Source organism: Euleptes europaea, chromosome 18 (genome assembly GCF_029931775.1).
Source record: "Euleptes europaea isolate rEulEur1 chromosome 18, rEulEur1.hap1, whole genome shotgun sequence".
Classification (NCBI taxonomy): Eukaryota; Metazoa; Chordata; class Lepidosauria; order Squamata; family Sphaerodactylidae; genus Euleptes; species Euleptes europaea.
In genome coordinates, this window is record NC_079329.1 from 32,607,620 (window position 1) to 32,629,415 (window position 21,796).

At 41.5% G+C, this 21,796-nt stretch overlaps 2 protein-coding genes across 2 annotated transcripts; one reads left to right on the forward strand and one right to left on the reverse strand.

The window, feature by feature from the left end:
• Window positions 1-628: 628 nt before the first annotated feature.
• On the forward strand, window positions 629-8,641 carry LOC130490870 (vomeronasal type-2 receptor 26-like). Its single transcript, XM_056864674.1, has 6 exons — window positions 629-803; window positions 2,379-2,689; window positions 2,795-3,652; window positions 3,854-4,081; window positions 6,058-6,184; window positions 7,725-8,641. Exons 1-6 carry the CDS (start codon window positions 629-631, stop codon window positions 8,639-8,641), a joined length of 2,616 nt encoding a protein of 871 aa, XP_056720652.1.
• Window positions 8,642-10,209: 1,568 nt separating this feature from the next.
• Window positions 10,210-21,406, reverse strand: LOC130490871 (vomeronasal type-2 receptor 26-like). The gene is made up of 8 exons (XM_056864675.1): window positions 21,348-21,406; window positions 20,355-20,646; window positions 16,916-17,044; window positions 14,614-14,841; window positions 14,108-14,222; window positions 13,663-13,794; window positions 12,227-13,143; window positions 10,210-10,317 (listed from the first exon to the last, which is right to left on the reverse strand). Exons 1-8 carry the CDS (start codon window positions 21,404-21,406, stop codon window positions 10,210-10,212), a joined length of 1,980 nt encoding a protein of 659 aa, XP_056720653.1.
• Window positions 21,407-21,796: the final 390 nt, after the last annotated feature.

Here is a 21,796-nt window from a genome sequence, read left to right on the forward strand (position 1 = left end):
CTGCTTGGAGGTTGTGGGATTGCTGACCCAGGGCTGAAATGGGGGAGGACCAGAGAGTCAGGCCACACGCTAGTATTGCTAAAGGAACATTTTATTAAGAAGGAAAATTTTATTGGACAAATGGCCACAACTGTGTTGGCAACAGCAATGAGAAACTCTTTTGGCGTAGCATGAGTGCTGGATCTTGGCATGGTCTGACCCCAATGCGGACCATAGAGCCAACCCTACCCCCAGCGAGCCCACTGGGGGTAGCCGGGACGGCGATACTGGGACTCACCTGGGCTTCAGCCACTTAGTGAGGCTAACCATTAGCCCCCCGAGCTGGGACTGGTTCACCACAAGCCTCTCCGTCAAATCCCTTAGTGGGATCCCCCACAGTAGGGAAAGGGGCATGCAGGCCCCAAATAGAATCCAGCCTCATGCGCCACCGCCCAGTTGTGACATAAGCAAAGAACACTTAACAATTCGTAATAGAGGGAGGGAGGGATGGGACAAAGTCGCGACGACTGAGCCCAGTTGCTGCAAAATCCCCGCTTTTATGCAGGGCAGACAGACCAAAGGGAAAACCTCCCTTCTCCGTCTGATCTGCTGAGTCACTCCACCCACCCTCCCACCCCCGGAACCCGAAATGTTCATTTTGAACCTGTTCGAGGAAGCCGATTGGTCGGGGCCAGCGGGGAAACAGCACCGCAAGAGCGAGAGCCGGCTCAACCGCTCTTGCTCGCTGCCGCCCAGCGACCAGCTGCCTCCAACCTGCCTTCATCTATGCTCCTCCCCTGCCCGGGCAGCAAAGAGGACTCCTGGTAAGTTGGGAATCCATGCTTATAGGCACACTTAATAGAAGGCCTCTTACTTAAATTCTTCATATTCATATTTTATAATCAATTACTGCTCTTTGTATTCTTCTACCATTTGCATAATTTATTCAGTGTACCAGGCTTCCTTGGGAGGATGTGGCCTTTATTGGGGGGTTTTAAGCAGAGGCTAGATGGCCAACAGACAACAATACTGATTCTGTCAACTTAGGCAGATCATGAGAGGGAGGGCAGGAAGGGATGAATCAGTGCTTGGCCTTCGTGGTTCTTTCTTACATACCCTGGGTAATGCCGATCACCTCTTTGGAGTCAAGAAGGAATTTCCCTTCAGGCCACATTGGTAAGGTTGCCACCAGTGGGAGATTTTGGGGGCGGAGCCTGAGGAGGTTGGGGTTTAGGGAAGGGAGGGACTTCAATGGGGTATAATGCCATAGAGTCCACCTTCCAATGGGGCTTTTTTCTCTAGGTGACCTGATCTCTGTTGTCTGGAGATCAGTTGAGATAGTGGGAGATCTATTTCATTACTGTGAAAAATATTTTTCAATGGGTCATTTTAAAGGATACTCTTTGATTTAATCCCTCATATTTATTTGGTATAGTGAAAATATTAGGATGATTACAGGTATATTAATTAGATAAAATTAGATATTAATAAAGTGAGCAGGGGGGTTATACTGTTAGCAAAAGATTATACAATTTAATTATGGACAAAAGAATGAAGGGGAAGTCAATTATATTTTGTTATTTTTTAGATTAGAAATTTTTATAGATTCAATTTCATATTGTTAAGTATTAATGGAAAATGATTTATGATGTATAAAATGAGAAAACAATAAAAACTTTATTTAAAAAAAGAGATAGTGGGAGATCTCCAGGCCCACCTGGTTGTTGGCAACATTAGGCAGGGTGATATTTCATTTCATCACAATATTAAAAGTACTCCAGCCACATACAATTAGGAAATGTTGCCGTATGACCTTTGTGAGTGTATATAGTCGTAATCATTTGGTTTGCAATAGATGGACCAAAACAAAATCTACAAAAAAAATTAGCGTAAGTTATTATGATTCCTTGAGTGCGTGTGCAGAGGGAGAGAGAGAAACTGCTTTCCAAAATGTTTGATTGGAGTTTTAATTTTTCTCCTTAGTCCACTTTACTTATTTTACCTCAGTAGAAATGAGACAACAGAGGCGTTTTTAAGTTAACAAGAAGCAAAGATTTATTAAACACTTTACAAGGGATGGTTTTGGAAGGAAAACTGTATGTAGTACAAGCATAGAGCTAGAGCTGTTTTATAAGTTTCACTTCTGAGAAGGCATAGATTTTAGTTGGTTAAGGTGTTACAGAATTACAGTTCTTAACTTCACAAATTCCTTTCAGTTCCCAGAACTTCTGAGATATGTTCCTATTCTGACTCTGCTGCCTAGCTATGAAGAAAGTTAGAGATCAAACAACTTCTCTTCCCCAGAGAAATGCAGAAGTATGGAGATTTCTCCTCAAACCTCTCTTCCAGTTCTCACTACCAAACTACCCCAGATAAACTTTGGGTGATTCTTTGAACAGCTTGTGCTTCTAATTACAGATCAGAGCCAAAGAACTACCAGCACATCTTGGCCTTGGCATTTGCTATAAAGGAGATTAATGAGAATCCCCGCATCTTGCCCAACATTACTTTGGGTGTCCGCATCCTCAACAGCTATTATAATGCAAGGATGACCAATAAAGCCATCCTGAGTTTGCTTTCCACACAGCAGCGGTTTGTCCCCAACTACAAGTGTGCTATTTTTAAAACTCTGACAGCTGTCATTGGAGGACTTGATTCTGAAACGTCCGTAAACATGGCCACCATTATTGCCAACCTCAAGGTGACACAAGTAGGTCGCATAAAATAAAGTGGGGAACTTGCATATTTTTGACATACATTTGAACAATCTGTAGTAATTCATCTGGAAAAAATATACCTACATGTTTTCTTTCAGCTCACTTATGGATCATTTTCCCCAGCACAGAGTGATGAAACTCAGTTCTCTTCCTTGTACCAGATGGTCCCAAAGGAAGCCTATCAATACATGGGAGTTATCCGCTTACTTCGGCATTTCAATTGGACATGGATTGGGCTCTTAGCTGTGGATGATGACAGGGGTGACAGGTTTTTGCAAACGGTGGTACCACTGCTGTCCAAAAATGACATCTGCTTTGCTTTCACTCTGAGATTACCAAAACTGACTTATCTGAATGATGTGACAGACTCAATTTTAAGACAGGCAGAAATGTCTTTGGTTGCTTTTGATAACAAAGCTACTGTATGTTTTGTTTATGCAGAATATCCATCCAAATATGTTTTAAGATTGCTGCTATTTCTAGCACCCTTTATCTCACTTCCACCTTTGCACAAAGTATGGATTGTTACATCGCAATGGGATTTTGAATCCCTGTCCTTTCAAAGGATTTGGGATATAGAAAGCTTCCATGGTACCATATCCTTCGCAGTTCACTCCAATCAGCCACCAAGTTTCCATACATTTCTTCAAGCCATAAACCCCTCCTGGGCAAAAGGAGATGGTTTTATCCAGAACTTCTGGGAGCAGGCATTCAGCTGTTCCTTGAAAGTTTCCAGCATTCATGGTGATAGCGAGAACACTTGCACAGGACAGGAGAAGCTGGAGACTCTTCCTGGGATTTTCTTTGAAATGAGCATGACTGGCCACAGCTACAGTGTCTACAATGCCGTCTATGCTGTGGCACATGCTTTGCAGGCCGTATACCTTTCCAGATTCAACCAGAGACAACTGTTCAAAGGAGAGCAGTTGGTGCTTCAGAATGTGCAGCCATGGCAGGTACTGTATTACAATGGGGTATTTCAGGTTTCTGAGCTGAAGTTTATAATTTATCACGTTTCTCTTAATTTCTACACACAAGGAAGAAAATGTCAACATTTTACCAAAGAAGCAATGGCTACATGAAATAATCTGAATCATGCAAAGTCAAGGTATTGCAAAGCTCACAACAATTCTTATTTCTTTCTCTCTCTCCACTAGCTGCATCATTTTCTAAGAAACATCACATTCCACAACACTGCAGGGGACGCCATGCATTTTAATGAAAACGGGGAACTGAGAGCTGGTTTCGATGTTACTAACTGGATCACTTTCCCAAATGGCTCCTTCATTAGAGTAAAAGTGGGAAGACTTGATCCTTGGGCTCCTCCTGGCAAAGAATTAACAATTGATGACAATAAAATTGTGTGGCATAGAACCTTTAAACAGGTGGGACTCAGAAGTAGAAGCTTTTGTGTGAAGAACTCAAAAGAAGTTGTCCCCCCCCTCCCAGAATTCTACCAGCACTTGAAGCATGGGATGAGGTCACAGTCAACTTTTAATTTCATTGGTTGGTTCCTGTTAGCATTGCTGCTCAAGGCCACTCAATTCTCCTCCTATGTATACCCTCCATCCCAAATGGTTCCCCCCACCCATGGAAGTTCCATGATCCCCAGCACTGACTGGTCAAAGAGGACCCTTTCTCCCTTTTCCACCAATTGAAAACTAGTTGGATCCCATTCTAAAGCTGCAGTTCTAAGGACCTTTTCAAGGAAGTAAGTCCTATTAATACCATGGGACTTCCTTCTAAGTACAGCTGCTTAGGATAGTCACTGTAATAAAACTGCACATTTAAAAAAAATACTGGTGGTTTTCCTTCTCAAAAATCATTGTAGAAATATGTGTCACAATAAATCAAATTTGCAGAGTTGCAAATAGTTAAATATTGTTGAATAAATTTTCTTCTCACAATTGGATTAATTTAATCCCTCATTATCCCAGGGTACTATAACAACACATTCCTGAAGTTGAGGCTGAATGGGTTTAGGAGGCGGCATGACCCCATGCCAGTGTCCATGCCACTTGCACCATCTAAACTGGCATGGACGCCAGCATAGGGGTACGTACACCGCCCCCCTGGACTGCAGTGGCACCATGGCCCATGGATGGCGGCTTGGCCTCCCACCAGCATATTCATGGTGCGATTCCTCGCGCTGGCATCTCAGGAGCCATTCCCAGGGCGTTTTGGGGGCCAAACTGCCGCTAGGCATTTTTCTAACCCCTTTCAGCCCAGGAATGCCTCTTGAAGCAATGGCTGTGCTGCACCACCTTTTTGTTGGTGCAGCATCACTGCTTTCAATGGGGTTTTCCAGTTTTTTATTTTTAAAAAGGTCCCTTTCCCCCCCACTGCAGTGGAAAAACCTCTTTGGAGGAGCTGGGCACTGCCACGGCTAAGCCATCCCCGGCCTCGTCAGCTCTCAGGAATGGGCTGCTACACAACTACCCTAAGGTGGAAGTGCTCCACACACAGATCTTGCTGTAAACATCTGCTATGTTAACATAAGTAGTATTACTGTTGGCAAACCTGGCAATTTTTATGGCATTTTTGCATGCTCTGACGGGTCTAACTTGGCATTCTAAGGTGCCATGGGCATTCAGAATTTAAATACGGATTTTCTTTTTTACTTCTTTTTGAACATGATGATATTCTTTCATATTTTAATAGACTGCTTTTATTTGGGCACACCTGAACACATCCTTCAGTTACCTCTGTATTATATGTTTCCGTGTGATGTTTTGATTCATGAGAACACTCTTCATTATAAGTGCAGTACTTCTTATGCTTAAAAACTGATTATAGGGCAGGGTGTTCTTCATGTGTTTCAGTGTCATTTTTTGTATCTTAACTGATTACCCATAGCTGTTCTTTTAACAGTGATGCAAGTCTTTGTTTGCAAATTTTTCATACAGTATAAAAATATAACTTATACTTTATTGATCAAATTACAATTCAAAATGAAAATGTTTGCCATAAGTATTAATATGGGGCTTGAAAGGCAGCATTTCATTTGGATGATCACGGTCTCTGTTGTGTGCATCAGTAACACATCACAGGTGATCTGAAATTAGTCAAGAAACAGTAAAATACGTTTTTTACCATTCATTTTTATTTAGATATTTATATTCAGCATTTTTCTCCAAATAACTACAACCCTGTGAGGTAGTGTATGCTAAGAAAGGATGATTGATCTATGGTTCTTGCATGACATCTATGGCAGAAAAGGATTTGGAACTTGAGTTTGTAGATCTTAGTCCAACACTAGAACCACTACACATACTGTCACTCCACTGTTAATAACCCAGGATGTACTGACCTGTCCTTCTCAATATACTAGGTGCTAATATCCCTTTCTGTATATGAATAGGTTGTGCCTCTTTCTGTCTGCAGTGAAAACTGTAGTCCTGGCTACATCAGGAAAAAAAAGGAGGGAGAGAAATTTTGCTGTTATGATTGTGCTCCATGTCCGGAAGGAATGATCTCTGAGAAAAAGGGTAGGAGACCCAATGTTAAACATATACTCTAATATGCTACATTCAAGAAGAACAATGTTAAGGATGGTCTATACATTATGTGATCTTGAGCATCTGGGAACACCTGCCACATGATGGTTTTCTCTTTAATTAATAAGATTCCCAAATAGTGGTTAAACTAAGATCGGGGAAAGCCTGGTTCGAATCCACACTCTGCCGTGGAAACTTGCTGGGTTGACCTTGGGCCAGTCACACACACTCAGCCTCAACCTCGGCAAGTATTTGAATGGGAGACTGCCATATTCTGTTGTGCTTTCCTGCTCCCTTTTGTGTCCTTTGGCCTAATTACTTCCTCTCCATTCCCAGATATGGACTTGCTCTCAAGGCATCAGAAACAGGCAATTACAAACCACCTCCAAATGTTTCTTGCCTTGAAGACTTCACCAGGGGTCACCATAAGACAACTGTGACTTGATGGCCAAAGAAAATAATAATCCAAGAATACCAGGCCATGCCGATTTCCATTTTTCTATTTTATTCTTTTGTTTTGCACATGATGCCACACCTAGACTGATTCTGTGATTCAGACAGACACCCCTTAGTCAGACTCTTATATGCTTCAGCCCTCATTGTTTGTTTGTTTGTTTGTTTATTTATTAGCAAGCTGACTCAGGGCAGGTAACATCATAAAAGCACAACAAGCAATATATATAATCCTTAATAAAACCAAACTATAGAACTCTAAAACCCTAACAGAATGGCGCACAAATTCTAAATAAGCTGTAGGCACCATACAGGTGGCAACTCTTCAATCTATATTATTCCCATTCAAGGGAGGGTGGGGAGGCTAGTAAAGATGATATAAGCAGCTGTCCTCAGTTGTAGGCCTGGTGGAAAAGCTCTGTCTTGCAGTCCCTGCGGAAAAATTTCAGATCCCACAGGGCCCTGATGTTACCAGCAGAACATTCCACAAGGCAGGATACAGGGCCGAAAAAGCCCTGGCTCTTGTTGAGGACAGCCACACACTCTTAGGGCCAGGGACCACCAGTAAATTCTCATCAGACGATCTTAATGTCCTCCGAAGGATATACCAGGAGAGGCGGTCCCGAAGATACGAGGGTCCCAGACTGTTGTCCTGGGGATGGTCTTCACTTCAGGACCATTCACAACAGCAGGTTGTATTGGCCACTGTTGTGGTTTATGGAGACTAACTGAAAATCTAGTTCTGTTTGAATGCCATTTGTTTGAGCATTTCATGGGCTGCACAAGCTTAACTCCAAAAATCCTTAACACAACCTGCTAAATGAGCCAGTGTTAAAGAGGACCAGATTTCCTCAGCTCCATCCCATTCATTCCTTTCCCTAGATTTAACAGCCATGAGCTATGGGGACGGGACCTCTGATTCCAGTCTAACCAGAAGTTATGATCCCCTCTTATCTAGAAATAATTCTCATACTGCAGTAGGGGGCAAAGGTTAAGAGAATGAAGCTTAACAAAGGTTCATAAAGGAAATGTCTTGAAACACTTAAATATGAACTCCTTTGTTCTTTTTTTTTTCCAGACATGGATACCTGTATCAAATGTCCACAAGATCATTATTCCAACCATCACCAAAATCACTGTGTTCCCAAAAATACAAGCTTCCTTTCTTACAAAGAACCAATAGGTATCACTTTAGCTACCTTGGCTATTTCCTTCTCTCTGGCCACGGTGTTGATGTTTGGAATGTTTGTGAAGCACCAGGACAGTCCCATAGTCAAAGCCAACAACCGAAGTCTTACATATATCCTGTTAATCTCCCTTGTTTATTGCTTCCTCTCCTCTTTGCTGTTCATTGGGCAGCCCGGAAAGGTGACCTGCCTTCTCCGACAAATGACTTTTGGTGTCATCTTCTCAGTAGCCATTGCTACTGTGCTGGCCAAAACCATTACTGTTGTTTTAGCCTTCATGGCTACCAAACCAGGATCTAGGATGAGACTATTTATGGGGAAAAGACTGCCATATTCTGTTGTGCTTTCCTGCGCCCTTGTTCAAGTGGGCATTTGTGTTCTTTGGCTAAGTACTTCCCCTCCATTCCCAGATATGGACATGCTCTCAAGGAATGAGGAAATCATATTGGAATGTAATGAGGGCTCAGCAGCCATGTTTTACTGTGTCTTGGGCTACATGGGCTTCCTGGCAATAGTCAGCTTCATCGTTGCTTTTCTAGCCAGGAAGTTACCGGACACTTTCAACGAAGCCAAATTTATCACTTTCAGCATGTTGCTCTTTTGTAGTGTTTGGCTGTCCTTTATCCCAACTTACCTGAGCACCAAGGGGAAATACATGGTGGCTGTGGAGATCTTCTCTATCTTAGTCTCTGGTGCTGGGTTACTTGTTTGCATTTTTACCCCCAAAATTTACATTATTGTTCTGAAGCCTGAGCTAAACAATAGGGAACTCTTTAAGAAGAGGAAAAATGAAAACAACACCAATTAATATTTCTCGTTCATATGTACTTCAGCGATATGGCAGAAATCTATCGTTTCTAAGACTCCTTATGCAAACTGTGAGCGTCAAACTGGTGTGGACCTGGTTTACGTTTTTCATGGAGTTGTTTTCTTATTCCCTAAATTGATTGTTGACAGTCTCTTCAATTTGATGTGCAACATCCCTACAAACATTTATCACATTTTTACAACCATTTACTCAAGTGATCTCTCATTGTGTTCATTGTATATGCGAGAAGGCAGAAAAGAGAAGGAACAAAGCCTCTCCCTTTCCCCAGTAAGTGGCAAACATTAAAAACATTTAAAATATTAAATAGGATTTTAAAATGTAAATAATTCTGTACAGATTTATTAACATAACAAAAAAAAAACCAGAAAGTAGGGTCAATAAGAGATATGTGGGGTATCTGAAACAATAGAAAAAAACAGTATCCACTCAGTGGTGTAAGTCAATGATAGAAGGAGAAGGAAGAATCTCCCTGGTGAGGGAATTTCCAAGTATTAGCAACATGATTGAGGAGACCCTCTCTCAGGCTGCTACCCACCTACCCTCATTTGACAAGGGGTACCTGATGCAGGGCCTCCCAAGATGACCAGAGTGAATGGGTAGTTTCATATAGTTTCATACAGAAGGTATAGAACAGAGGGAGATGCGCGCAAACCTGCTTTTGGTCATCATCATCATCATCATCATCAACCCTCCATCAGTTTAACTTATATTTATAGGAGTTCATGCAAGGAGAGTCCCTTGAAGCTACCTTAAAAATTTGGGAACTCTACCTCAAAAAATGCCCCCACAGGGGCTTAGAAAAAATCCTCATAGACTATAATGGACCTGAATTTTTTCAGTAAACCTGGAAATAAAGCTGAAATGTTCCTTTACCGGTATGGGGATTCAGCTTATTCTGGGTTTACCAAAAACATAGGGCCCAATAAACCCAGACATAAAACTTACCAAAAAACATTTTTTTTGCACAAACCTAGTAATTTTCCTCATTTCCTCAGGTTATTTCCTTCATTTATAGTGCTATCAGGAGCTGCTGTTTCCACATAAGGGTATTGGTATGGTTCTCCATAGGGCAAATTGCTGTTCTGGGGGATGTGAGTTCCAATGCCTCTGGAAAGGGTGTGAATCTCCTCCAAAGGAGTTTCAAAGGACTATAATGTTGTCTTCTTTTATGGTTCAATTGCTCACTGGTATTAGACAGCATGGGAGGGAAGGCAGCATGGCAGAGCTATTTTTTTGGTCAGTTCTTAGCAGATAATCAGGGTTGGTACTTGGATCAGAGACCGCCAAGACTCTGCAGAGGAAGGGAAACCATCCTCCATAAGTCAACTGCAATTTTAGGCACTTTGCATACACATACATTACGTACACACATATAATGCAGCATAAAAATACTGGAGGTAAGGGTACTCCTATTGTCACACATTCTATCCTCCCCCAATTATTGGGAACATATCTGAAATCATTCCACACCCATGCCTCACGGCTGTTTTCTATCATCACAGGTTTAACCACATGTGACACATTAATCTGCCTTAGCCTGAGTTAAATCATTGGTCTCCATCCAGTACAGCATTATCAACATTCGCAGCAGCTCTCCATGGTTTCAGGTATAGATCTATTGCATCCCTTATTGTCTGATAATTTGTGGGATGAATCTGTATCAATAATGAATCAAGCACAATCAGGATTCAGAAAGGGTAGATCAACTATTGATAATTGTTACATCCTAAGCTTTCATGAACATAAATATGTTAAAGACCTTGGTGGTGTTCTACATGAGTCCAACACATGGCCTTTATTGATTCCCAGGCTGCATTTGACAAATTATCATATGAGAAACTGGGGTCTATACTCCAAAAGGTTCTTAGTTGAGTGATAGGTGAATATAAAATCGAAAAGGTGCAGCCATATAAATACCCGGGGTTATTTTCAACAATAAATTGTGTTGGGAATTTCATATTCAGTCTATCCTGGTCAAGACCAAAAGGGAGATTAGAGCAATCATAAAATTCATTAAAAAAAGGAATACCTATGAAGCAGGGATGACAGCAGCAAAGGAGCATCATGGTAGATCCAATCCACCATGAAGAACAGTAAAGTGATTAGAAACTTCCAATACATTCCTGAAACTATGCGCCACTACCCAAGTCAGGTTTTGTGTCAGGGCTGGCATGTGTGAACATCCTCTATATGTGTAGAACATGGATCCCGGTGGATCTTTCGAAGCTGTTTGTCATGAGTCAGCCTGCAGACACTTCCTCTGATGAAGAAGAAATAGAAGCTGGAACAGAGAGACATTCTCAGGCAGAAGTCCCACAGGAACAACCACAGTGTCTAAAGCCTGCCAGAATAGAGGATCAGCCAAAGTCAGGAGAGGACTCACCATGCCCATTCAAGGACTCCAGTTGGACCTGACACCTTGCAACATGCAGTGTCTCCAGAGGCCTCGCCAAGGCCACTGGATCAGAGAAGAAGACAGGTTCGTCTGGCAATGCAGCAGAGACGGCAGAGTGCAAGACTGAAGGCTTTATAGAGGAACCTCCTCAGCAGCAGTGAGGAAGAGCAGGGCTGAAGCACCACCTGTGAACTCAGCCTAATCAGCATCAGCTGGCTCTGCTACAACAGCAGGAGAAGGGATTTAAGCCATCAGTTTGGTGTGGCTGTTGTGCAAGCAACTTGTCACCAACCTCCTTATGTACCGGCCTTGTTACCCAACTATACTTTGGAGTCCTGGTATCCTGACTTCTTGGACTGACTCTGACTAACGCCTTGAACTGCCCTTGCCTGTACTGAGATCTTGGACTCTGCCTGAACTGTGAATGACCTTGGACTGTTCTCCAGACTAAGCTTCCAGCCCTCCCTCCTTGCCTGCAACACAATACTGTTGTACTCCCATCTCTGGGCTTCAGATGAAACATGTCTCCCAAGGGAAATCAGAGAGAAAGGAGGCAGATAGTTTACCAGGTAAATAAATATATTGTACATCATAATAAAGAGAAGTAGAATGGTAACTATAACAGACAGGAAAGGGGGATAATTTAAATTATCAATTCAAGAGCTGTTGATGGTTCATTTGGACACTCTTAGTGTCCAATAGTAGTTACTTTTTAAAATGGATTCACCAAAATATTGTATTCCTTCCATACGGAAGCCACCCAAATAGCCTGGGTTAGACTGAGCTCCTCAAAGCTTGGGAGGTAAGCTGGGTCAGCCACAGTAAAGCTATTCTTCATGTCAGTTTCTAAAGTATGACCTATCATCATTAATAACTTCACTGGCTTCCTTATGTTGCATTTGTTTTCACAAGAGGGTATGCTGGATCACTGGGACGATTTTACATTTAATTATTACAGTCGGTTTCAGGTAGCCGGCTCAAGGTTGACTCAGCCTTCCATCCTTCTGAGGTCGGTGAAATGAGGACCCAGCTTGCTGGGGGTAAAGGGAAGATGACTGGGGAAGGCCCTGGCAAACCACCCCGTAAACAAAGTCTGCCTTGGAAACGTCGGGATGTGACGTCACCCCATGGGTCAGGAATGACCCGGTGCTTGCACAGGGGACCTTTACCTTTTTATTACAGACTAGAATTTGTTTTCTTATCAAATGCTCCCTGTTGTTCATCTCAGGCCTTACTATTAAAATGTAACATTTTGGCAAAAAGATGCAGCCTAATAACCCAGCACTGGAGGCCAAGATGGAGAAGATCTCCAAGACCACCATGTCTTTTCCTTTTGTGCTCAAGTAAGTTGGCAGGAAGAAAAGCCAAACACTGCAAAAGACCAACATGCTGAAAGTGATGAACTTGGCTTCATTAAAACTGTCAGGCAACTTTCTGGCCAGGAAAGCCACAGTGAAGCAGACAATGGCCAGGAAGCCCATATAACCCAAGACACAATAAAACAGGCTGACTGACCCTTCATTACACTGCATTATAATTTCTGCATTCAGTGAATGCATGTCCAAATCTGGGAAGGGAGGAGAAGCGCCCAACCAAAGAGCACAAAGGACAATTTGAATGGAGGAGCAGAAAATGACAATAGAATATGCCAGTCTTTTCCCCACCAACTTCCGGAAAAGGTTGCCTGGCTTGGAGGCCATAAAGGCCACCACAACTACTATTGTTTTTGCCAACACAGAAGATACAGCAATGGAAAAGATTACTCCAAAAGCTGTTTGTCGGAGGGGGCAGGTCACCGTGTTTGGCTGTCCGATGAAGAGCAAAGAGCAGAGGAAGCAAAGGAAGAGAGAGACAAGAAGAGTATATGTGAGGCTCCGGTTGTTGACTTTGACTATGGGAGTGTCTTTGTACTTGATGAAGATGGCAAGCACCACAGCTGTGGTCAGAGAAAAGAACACAGCCATAAAGGCTAAAAAAACACTCAAAGGATCTGCAAAGGAAAGGAAGGTGCGAATCTTGGGGATGCATTGATCTTGGACCTTGTTTGGATAGTGACCCTCTTGGCAAGTGTTGCAATAATCCATATCTGAAAGAAGAAGATAGGACTATTTAGAAACTTTCATCACACAATAAGAAGAAGCTGTCCTAATCTGTAAATAGGGTTGACAACCCGGGATCATGAAATTCTTCATCTCCTCTTTTTTTCCTGAGGGGGGAATTAAATCTTCCCATATATCAAAGAGGTCTTTTTTAAAAATCTAGTTGATAACTTTCCCTCCAAAGTTATATGGGTTCCTTGACATCTTATTGTGCTTTCCCCCTAAAGACAAAAGGATTGCTTTGCCCTTCAGTAATGGAAGAGTATCTTTGCAAATGTGTCATGTCTTATTTTCACTACGCTGGTGTTATTCATCAAACGTATTTTGCAAAAACTCACTGAAAAACAAGTAGTGAGATGGATAATAACACCACTTTTAACCTCTTTCTCACATCTCCCAAAAGTGCAGTTATTAAAATACCCTTCTGGATACCACTCCTGGTTTTTGCCCCCTGGAATTACTGGATATATGATTGAATCCATATTTAATGAAAGTACATCTCTTACCTTCTTGGTTCGACATCTTCCCTAGCGGACATGGAGCACAATCGTAACAGCAGAATTTCTCTCCCTCCTTCATTTTTCTGCTGTAACCGGGGTAGCACTTGTCATTACACAGAGAGAAGGGAGGCTTCTGTCCTTGAACAACAGAAAAATTTAGACTTGAGAAGCTATGGATGTGCATTTATAAACATGCATCTATATGCTTTCAGAGAAACTTACAACAACACTAAACGTTTAAAAACACAACATAATAATAGAAACAGTTTAAATATTACTGTGCTGAGTATTGGTCTCTGTGTACCATTTGGGGAGTGGACAGACTTGCATGTTCTTCAAAAAAACAATTTCAGAGGGCACTTTCCAAACCTCCTCCTAATGATCATACAACAGGGTGGTTGCTACAACTGTAAAAGGGATGTGAGGGCCATCTGGCAGCAAAATCTGTCACCCCATTGATCTTCAGGGTTGACATGTTCTTCCCTCACAGCTCCATTTGCATCCTTCTCAAAGCCGTGCACTTGATGGAAGAGGACCACCATTCCCAATCGCAGAAGGGTACCATTCTAAAAGCATAAGACAGAGCTACAACGGAACACACCTGCTAAATTAACGAATCACTAAAACAACTTGCTAGGCTGACCTCAGTGCCCTCATGGCTTCATATCATGACAGGCTGTCCTGAATGTAGATCTTAAGTCAGGAATGGTAAGAAGTAAAGCATTCAGATGTGTGCAAGGGTACCCTATGTTTCTTCATTTATTTACATTTTTTTATACTCCAACTTTCTCACTGTGACTCAGTGGATTATACTGTGTGAGTTGATAACAGTTTATTGAAAAAGAGATGTCATAAGCACAGTGTAGGTCAATTTTATGGGTCACCAATCACAGCACAAAGTTGGGATTCTATTCCTTTCCCTTAAATATGCTATCAAGGTATCACCATTTCTCCCACCTGACTGAGTCCCCTGTGCCATTCAATTCTGCCCTCGTGAATGGTGAGCTCCTTCCCTGGAGAAGTCTGAGCACCCAGCTTTCCAACTTTGACTCGGATATAGGAATAATTAGGGAAAGTGACCAAGTTGGTAACGTCGAACCCAGCGACTAATTCTCCATGATCATTGAACATAGTTTCATCTCCAGCACTATTGTTGAATGATATTCTCTGAAGAAATGGGTGGAGCTAGATGCAAAGAGAACAAAGGATGATATTTTGTTGGAATATTCCTCATGGAATTTTTAACAAATCTAGGATTACGATACAGAATGAAGCATAGATAGATAGATAGTTTGAGGCCCTTGGCCAGATAAAACAAGATATATGGACTAAAATGGTCTTACCGACAAAGGTTTACAGTCTGAGTCTTAAGTCACTTAAAAAAAATAAAATAATAAAATAAATAACATCCGAGTTACATCTGCCATTTGGACTAAGCGACTACTCTGTGGCAACGTATTTTCATTGCAGCCGTACAAAATTTTGTGAATGAAGCATTTTATAACTGAAGCGACTTTGCAGTTGAATAAAGATGGCAGTGTAACTGGTACTATTTTAAATACCAGTTATAAGAAGAGCCCCGTGGCACAGAGTGGTAAGCTGCAGTACTGCAGTCCAAGCTCTGCTCACAACCTGAGTTTGATCCCGACGGAAGTTGGTTTCAGGTAGCCGGCTCAAGGTTGACTCAGCCTTCCATCCTTCTGAGGTCGGTAAAATGAGTACCCAGCTTGCGGAGGGTAAAGGGAAGATGACTGTAGAAGGCACTGGCAAACCACCCCGTACACAAAGTCTGCCTAGTTAAAGTCGAGATGTGACATCACCCCATGGGTCAGTAATGACCCAGTGCTTGCACAGAGGACCTTTACCTTTTATAAGAAGAGAGTATAAAGTCCTCAATTCCTGCATCTGCTTAGAGCAATACCAGTAAGAAACCCATAGAAGCAATGAGGCTAACAGTGCATTCCTGAGCTCTAAAAGCGAAAGCCCTTAGGAGGCCAGGAAGGTGCTATGACAGCATCCGGACACCCCGTGCCTGTGTCCGGGCAACTTACATTGGCATTATTGGCCTGAACGCTGGCAGGGAGTCCTGGACACATGTCCCCCGCTGCTGCCGCAGCAGCACCACCCCGGAACGCCGGCGGGGTTGAAGAAGCTCAGTTACCATTGTCAGTGACTAGATCTATAGGATGTATACCTTGCTGGAAGGTATGGTTCCTTGGTAGAAATAGTTACCCAAAGTTAAAAGGCAATCTTATTTAATCTTAGAGATTCCTTTTATTGCTAATCTCAGTAATTTGAAAAAGCGAGTCTCAAAGAATAAGAAGAGTATAACAAATTATAGGCTTAAACCACAACAGGCTAGTTTACAGATTTGCGTAAAGTGCACAGATCATAACATTCACAGAACAAAGTTTCTATGCATACCAATGCACTGCCCGGGAAGTCTAAGAAAGACTGCCGTGTTACAATTTTCAACCCCTTTTACACCTTTTTTCATGGGAATCTTCATCTGTGGTTATGCATCACAATCTTTATATTACATCTTTTCAAGGGTTTCAAACTATCCCATAAAAAACTTTATCGTTCTATAAACTATCCCATAACAACATTTATCCTTCAAATCTATCAGGAAGGTTTCTAGCAAGGTCTGATATGGATATGCATAGATAGATAATCAGATCTTCAATGTCAAGCTAATTAAGTATAATATGGTGAGAAAATTACAGAAAGGATGCTTAAGGCACATAGAATAAGGCATTTCAATGAATTCAATTCATGCCCCCATCCAGGATTCAAAGAGGAGAGCATTTTTCCTTTTTTATCTGTTTATACTTTAAAGAAGGTCCTGGCGGCAAGCCTAGAAACATCTAACTGCTAGCTAGCAATGAAGCTAAAGCATGGAGTTTTCATACTTGCCAGTCTCCTGGAAGGAGATTTAACTTTAATTAACATACATTGCATGAATATATATATTCTTTAAGGCTATATCTGCCTAGCACTGCTACAGGGTTTTCCACCGGCATTCAAATGTCATCAAAGCCTGCACCGGCATCCCGAGAGACATTCCCAGGCCGTCCCAGCATCCTGGGAGGCATTCCCGGGGCATACCAGTGCCAGGCAGGGGGAGGAGCCACCATTAGGTGGCCTCCTAAGCCCTTTCAGGCCAGGAATGCCCCTTTTTTATTTTTACAAAATACACCACCTTTTTAGGAGACTTATCTCCCATGCAACCATATGAAGGGTTGCACTAATTTTTTACACCGCTGGGAGGTTTTGGCTGGGCCAAAACCTCCTTTGGAAGCAGCATAGCCACATTGCCTCCAAAGACCGGGTCAAGCATTACTCTCAGGAATGTACTGTAAGGATGCTGTAGTTTTCTTGTATTCATCTGGCAAGGAACAGAGGGAGATGCCCACTAAAACGCAAGAGCCCACGTGCCATTGGTGGTTTGAGCATGTTGCAATATAATATAGGGGTCTTTAGGAGAGGAGAAAATTATCTGCCAGGGCTTAACAGTTGGAAAAGCCAGTCTGACCTCTTCCTCCACAGCTGTGTGCTTGACTCTGTGTGAGAACATGGTATGCAAGGAATGTGCTATAGCATAGACAGCATTATAGATACTGTAGCTGTGGCCAGTCATGCTCATTTCAAATATGGTTGCTGGAACACTGTCCAGTTTCTCCTCTCCAGTACATGTTTCATTAGAATTCGTTGGATTAATAGACTCTGGAAATTCACAGTCAAATACTTGTTCCCAGAAGTCCTTGATGAAACCATTCTCATTAGTCTAGGAAGGTTTTTTCATCTGAAGAAATCTTTGGAATTTTAGGATTGCATTTGAGTGAATTGTGAAAGAAAGAGCACCATGGAATATTTGTATATCAAATAATAGCTGAAAATTAATTACTGCAAAATCAATCTGGGAAGTTGTAACCCACACTTTCCCTTCAGATGTTCTGTCTGGATCTTCAGCATTTCTTGTGGAACTCATTTGTGGTTGCATCCAGAGATTTTTTGCCAACCACATAAAGGTTGCTGTTTCTCCATATACAACAATTGCAGTTGCTTTGCTCTCCAGAAGAGATGCCATATTACTCTCAGCAAATTCCATTACATCATCTATGCTATCCAGATGAAGTTTTCTTGGAACTTTTTCTGTGAAGGCTACACAGATTCCATTCCTAGAAAGCATTGGCTCTAATCTCTGTAAGAAATGTTCTCCAGATTCATCGTCATGAACTATGAATCCAACCCATTTCCATTTGAAACCCACAAGTAATTGGACAATTCCCACATACTGGAGGGCTTCATTGGGGACCATGCGATAAAATGAAGGGAACTGGCCCGAATCATTCACTGTTGATTGAAATGAACCATCATATGAAATCTAGGAAATGAAAAAAATAACTGATTTAATGACTGACATCCTACTTGCAAATAGCAATAATTAGAACTGAACATTTGCAACACAGTACAGTTGAGTCTAAACATATTGAATACAGGGACAGTTGCAATCTACCTTCAGTGTCTGTCAGCTAAGACAGACCAAGGAACGGAAAGACACTTTTCTTCCTTGGTATTTATTTAGGCTTGTGTAGGATAAGGCAATGACTAAAGTATATGCTGAAGGTTTTCTTGAGTAAACCACATATAACTGTATTCAGAACAAAGAGAAGAACCCAAGGCCTACCAGAGTCCTTCACAGAAGCTTTCCTTGTCAACTATTACAAAACATGAAACAAACTTCTAAATATTACCCCTTGCCCTCTTATTCTTCCATTTACACAGGAGACAGCATTATAGTCTCAAAATTCAATCTCTCAGTGGATTATGGCATCTACCACCAAGGATTGTGAAAGATCTCTTTCTGAGACCTTAGAGGACTGCTGCCAATCTGAGTAGGCAATATTGATCTTGATGGGGCAATGGTCTGATTGAGTATAAGGCACTTTCATGTGACTAGCTGTATAAAAATTCTTGTCTGCACTACCCACACCATTTTTCAGTCAGTTCTGCATTTATTCATCCCCTTCACCGAATGGGATATCATGTTCTCCCTTATTAAACCCACATTGTATGAAATGTGTAATCTCCACAATTAACTTTTGAGATTTGCATCACAATCTCATACTGTCACAGATGTCTGTTTTGGGGAGATCTGACCCCTCTCAATTTAGGACAACTACACATAGTAGCTGTCCAATTACAAGAGCTGGCCAGACTTTTGACAACCCCAAAAAGGGAAGAATCCTTGGACTGGATTATTCTCCTAATAAGCAAATAAAGAGGAATCAAAGCAATGTGTTCTTTTAAATATTTTTATTAAAAATTAAAGAAAACAAAAAAAGTCAGAGCAGCCTCTTTGGCAACATTGTAAGTTCTCAGTCTCCCTTCGGAAAACAGTCCTTTTCCTAAGAGCCAGCATGGTGTAGTGGTTAAGAGCAGCGGAATGTAATCTGGAGAACCAGGTTTGATTCCCCACTCCTCCACATGAGTGGCGGACTCTAATCTGGAGAACTGGAATTGTTTCCCCACTCCTACTCACGAAGCCTGTTAGATGACCTAGATGACCAGTTCTGTCAGAACTCTCTCAGCCCCACCTACCTCACAAGGTGTCTGTTGTGGGGAGGGGAAGGCAAGGAGATTGTAAGCTGCTCTGAGACTCCTTAAAGGTAGAGAAACGCAAGTATAAAAACCAATTCTTCTTCTTCTTCTAAACAAGAACAAAAAGTTGCTTTGACTTTAAGTTGGCAAAACAATTTCAAACAAGAAGGCCAGTCCTCACAAAAGGGCATCGTGACCCTTCACATTATACAGAAATCTGCTCCTCCGAAATGCAGTCATAGTAAAACAGGCTAAATCAAGCTGAAGGTTGAAGTGAGTCTGTCAAAGGACAATCTGGAAATACGTTGTGGCCTTAAAAGACTTGATATAACAGCACAATTGGACATATTTGACTTCTTTTTTTAGTTATTGTCCTTGTTTCTTTTTCTGACCCAGGAATTAGTACCAGATAAAGAAGTAAAGCTTGAATGAGGTTGGTGTTGGGAAAACCATCTCATACTCCCATGCATTGAGCCTACCTGTGGAATCTTGTAAAGACTTAAGATGTCAACCATGAATGAGGATGTCAGACAAAATCACAGCAGTACTGGCCAATAATGAATATAGACAAATAATGGCTAGAATGAATAATATTGATTCAAATTGCAAGTAATGTTATCACAGTTTGCTGACTCATATAACAATAACCACTTGCCTACATAGAAAACAATAATCTTAGTAATATTCTAACAAGTTTGGTCCTTATATTGGACTCATAAATGTTACAGTCCATAATTGATTTGTTGGTTGTATGGGACCTGCAAGTGTGGTTCTTGCGCCAGTCTCTTCAATTCCATGATCTGTTATCTGGACAGGGATTCACCTGTTTCAGATTTTCTTCTTCAGGAAACACGAATTTTGCATATATGTGGAACATATTTTTGCTGGTTCTCAAGCTGAGTTAGAACTCATATGTTCCATTTATGTCCTTAAAAGACTTAATATAACAATATAATTGGAAATATTTCACTCTGTTTTTAGTTGTTATCTTTGTTTCTTTTTCTGACCCAGGAATTCGTGCCAGAAAGACAAGTAAAGATTGGATGAGGTTGGTGATGGGAAAACCATCTCATACTCCCATGCATTGAGCTTACCTGTGGAATCTTGTAAAGACTTAAGATGTCTGCCAAGAATGAGCATGTTCCAGAGTTCAGTCCTCCAATGATTCCTACCACATTTTTCTGGATGCCACAGTTGAAGTTGGGGGAAACCCCATTAGAATGGAAAAGCAGGTCCAGAATGGTCCGGTAAGTCCATCTTTTATCAGAGTAGTTGTCATAGATGTGGAATCCAAGGGTGACATTGGGCAAGATGTTAGGGTTCTGATTGATCTCCTCAATTGCAAACATAAAGGCCAGGATGTGCTGGTAAAACTTTGTATTCAGACTGCAAATAAAAACACTCTCTTTTCACTGCAGAATACAACACTGCTTGAAGTCAAACCATGCACAGCCTCTTTCTTTCATAATATTTCCCCTAGTTGCTTATCCTCTCTCTAATGCAAGTACAATATTGCACATAATGAAGTGTACTCCATACTGTCTCACAAGGCACAATTTGTACAGAAATTCATGTCAGGCAGATATTTTATTCCTCATCTCATTAAACTTTCCCACAGCTATTATTTCCTCCTTCTTGTGTTTTCTTTAGCCTTGTTTCAGTTATGGGAGTGGCACAGTCTATAATGTTGCTAGCTCTGGATTCAGAAGTACTTGGAGATATTGGGGATAGAGCCTGAGGAGGGTGGGATTTTTGGGGGGAGTGACTTCAATGGGGTATAGTACCATAGAGGCCACCTTTTAAAGTGGTCATTTTCTCCAGGATAATTGATCTCTGTCACCTGGAGATCAGTTGTTATAGCGGGAGATTTCCAGCCACCACCTGGAGGACTGCAACCCTAAAAGTCCATGTTTACTGGTTTTTAAGCAATGCATTTCTGTAACCAAAATTCTTAGTAACCATTCAGCATATTCTTTCCATTTTCCCCTTCGCATAAACATATCAAAGCAAGTTGTATCATATAAATATAAGGACTCTTCAAAATAAAATCAGTCATCATTCATTGTGATGCAAGATCAATTCCTTACACTGGAATGTTAATAAAGTCCTCAGATAGGTGCCTCATGAAGGAAACGTGGTAGGCCATGTAACCAATAAGATTTGCAATCTCACCAATAAGGATTTCACCTGGCTGGTACCAATGATGTGGAATCTGAAGAGGATTTGAAGCTGTTGTACTCACAGCTCTGGGCTACAGCAGAAACATGTCTCCCAAAGGAGATCAGAGAGAAAGGAGGCAGATAGTGTACCACGTAGATAAATATATTATATGTCATACTAAAGAGAAGTAAAATGGTAGCTATAACATACAGGAAAGTGGAACAAGTTAAATTATCAATGCAATAGCAGTTTGCTCTTGAAGCACTCACTCATTCACTTGAATACTCCTAGTGTCCAATAGTAGTTTTTTTAAATGGACCCACCAAAATATTGAATTCCTTCCATATGGCAGCAGCCCAAATAGTCTGGGTAAGCC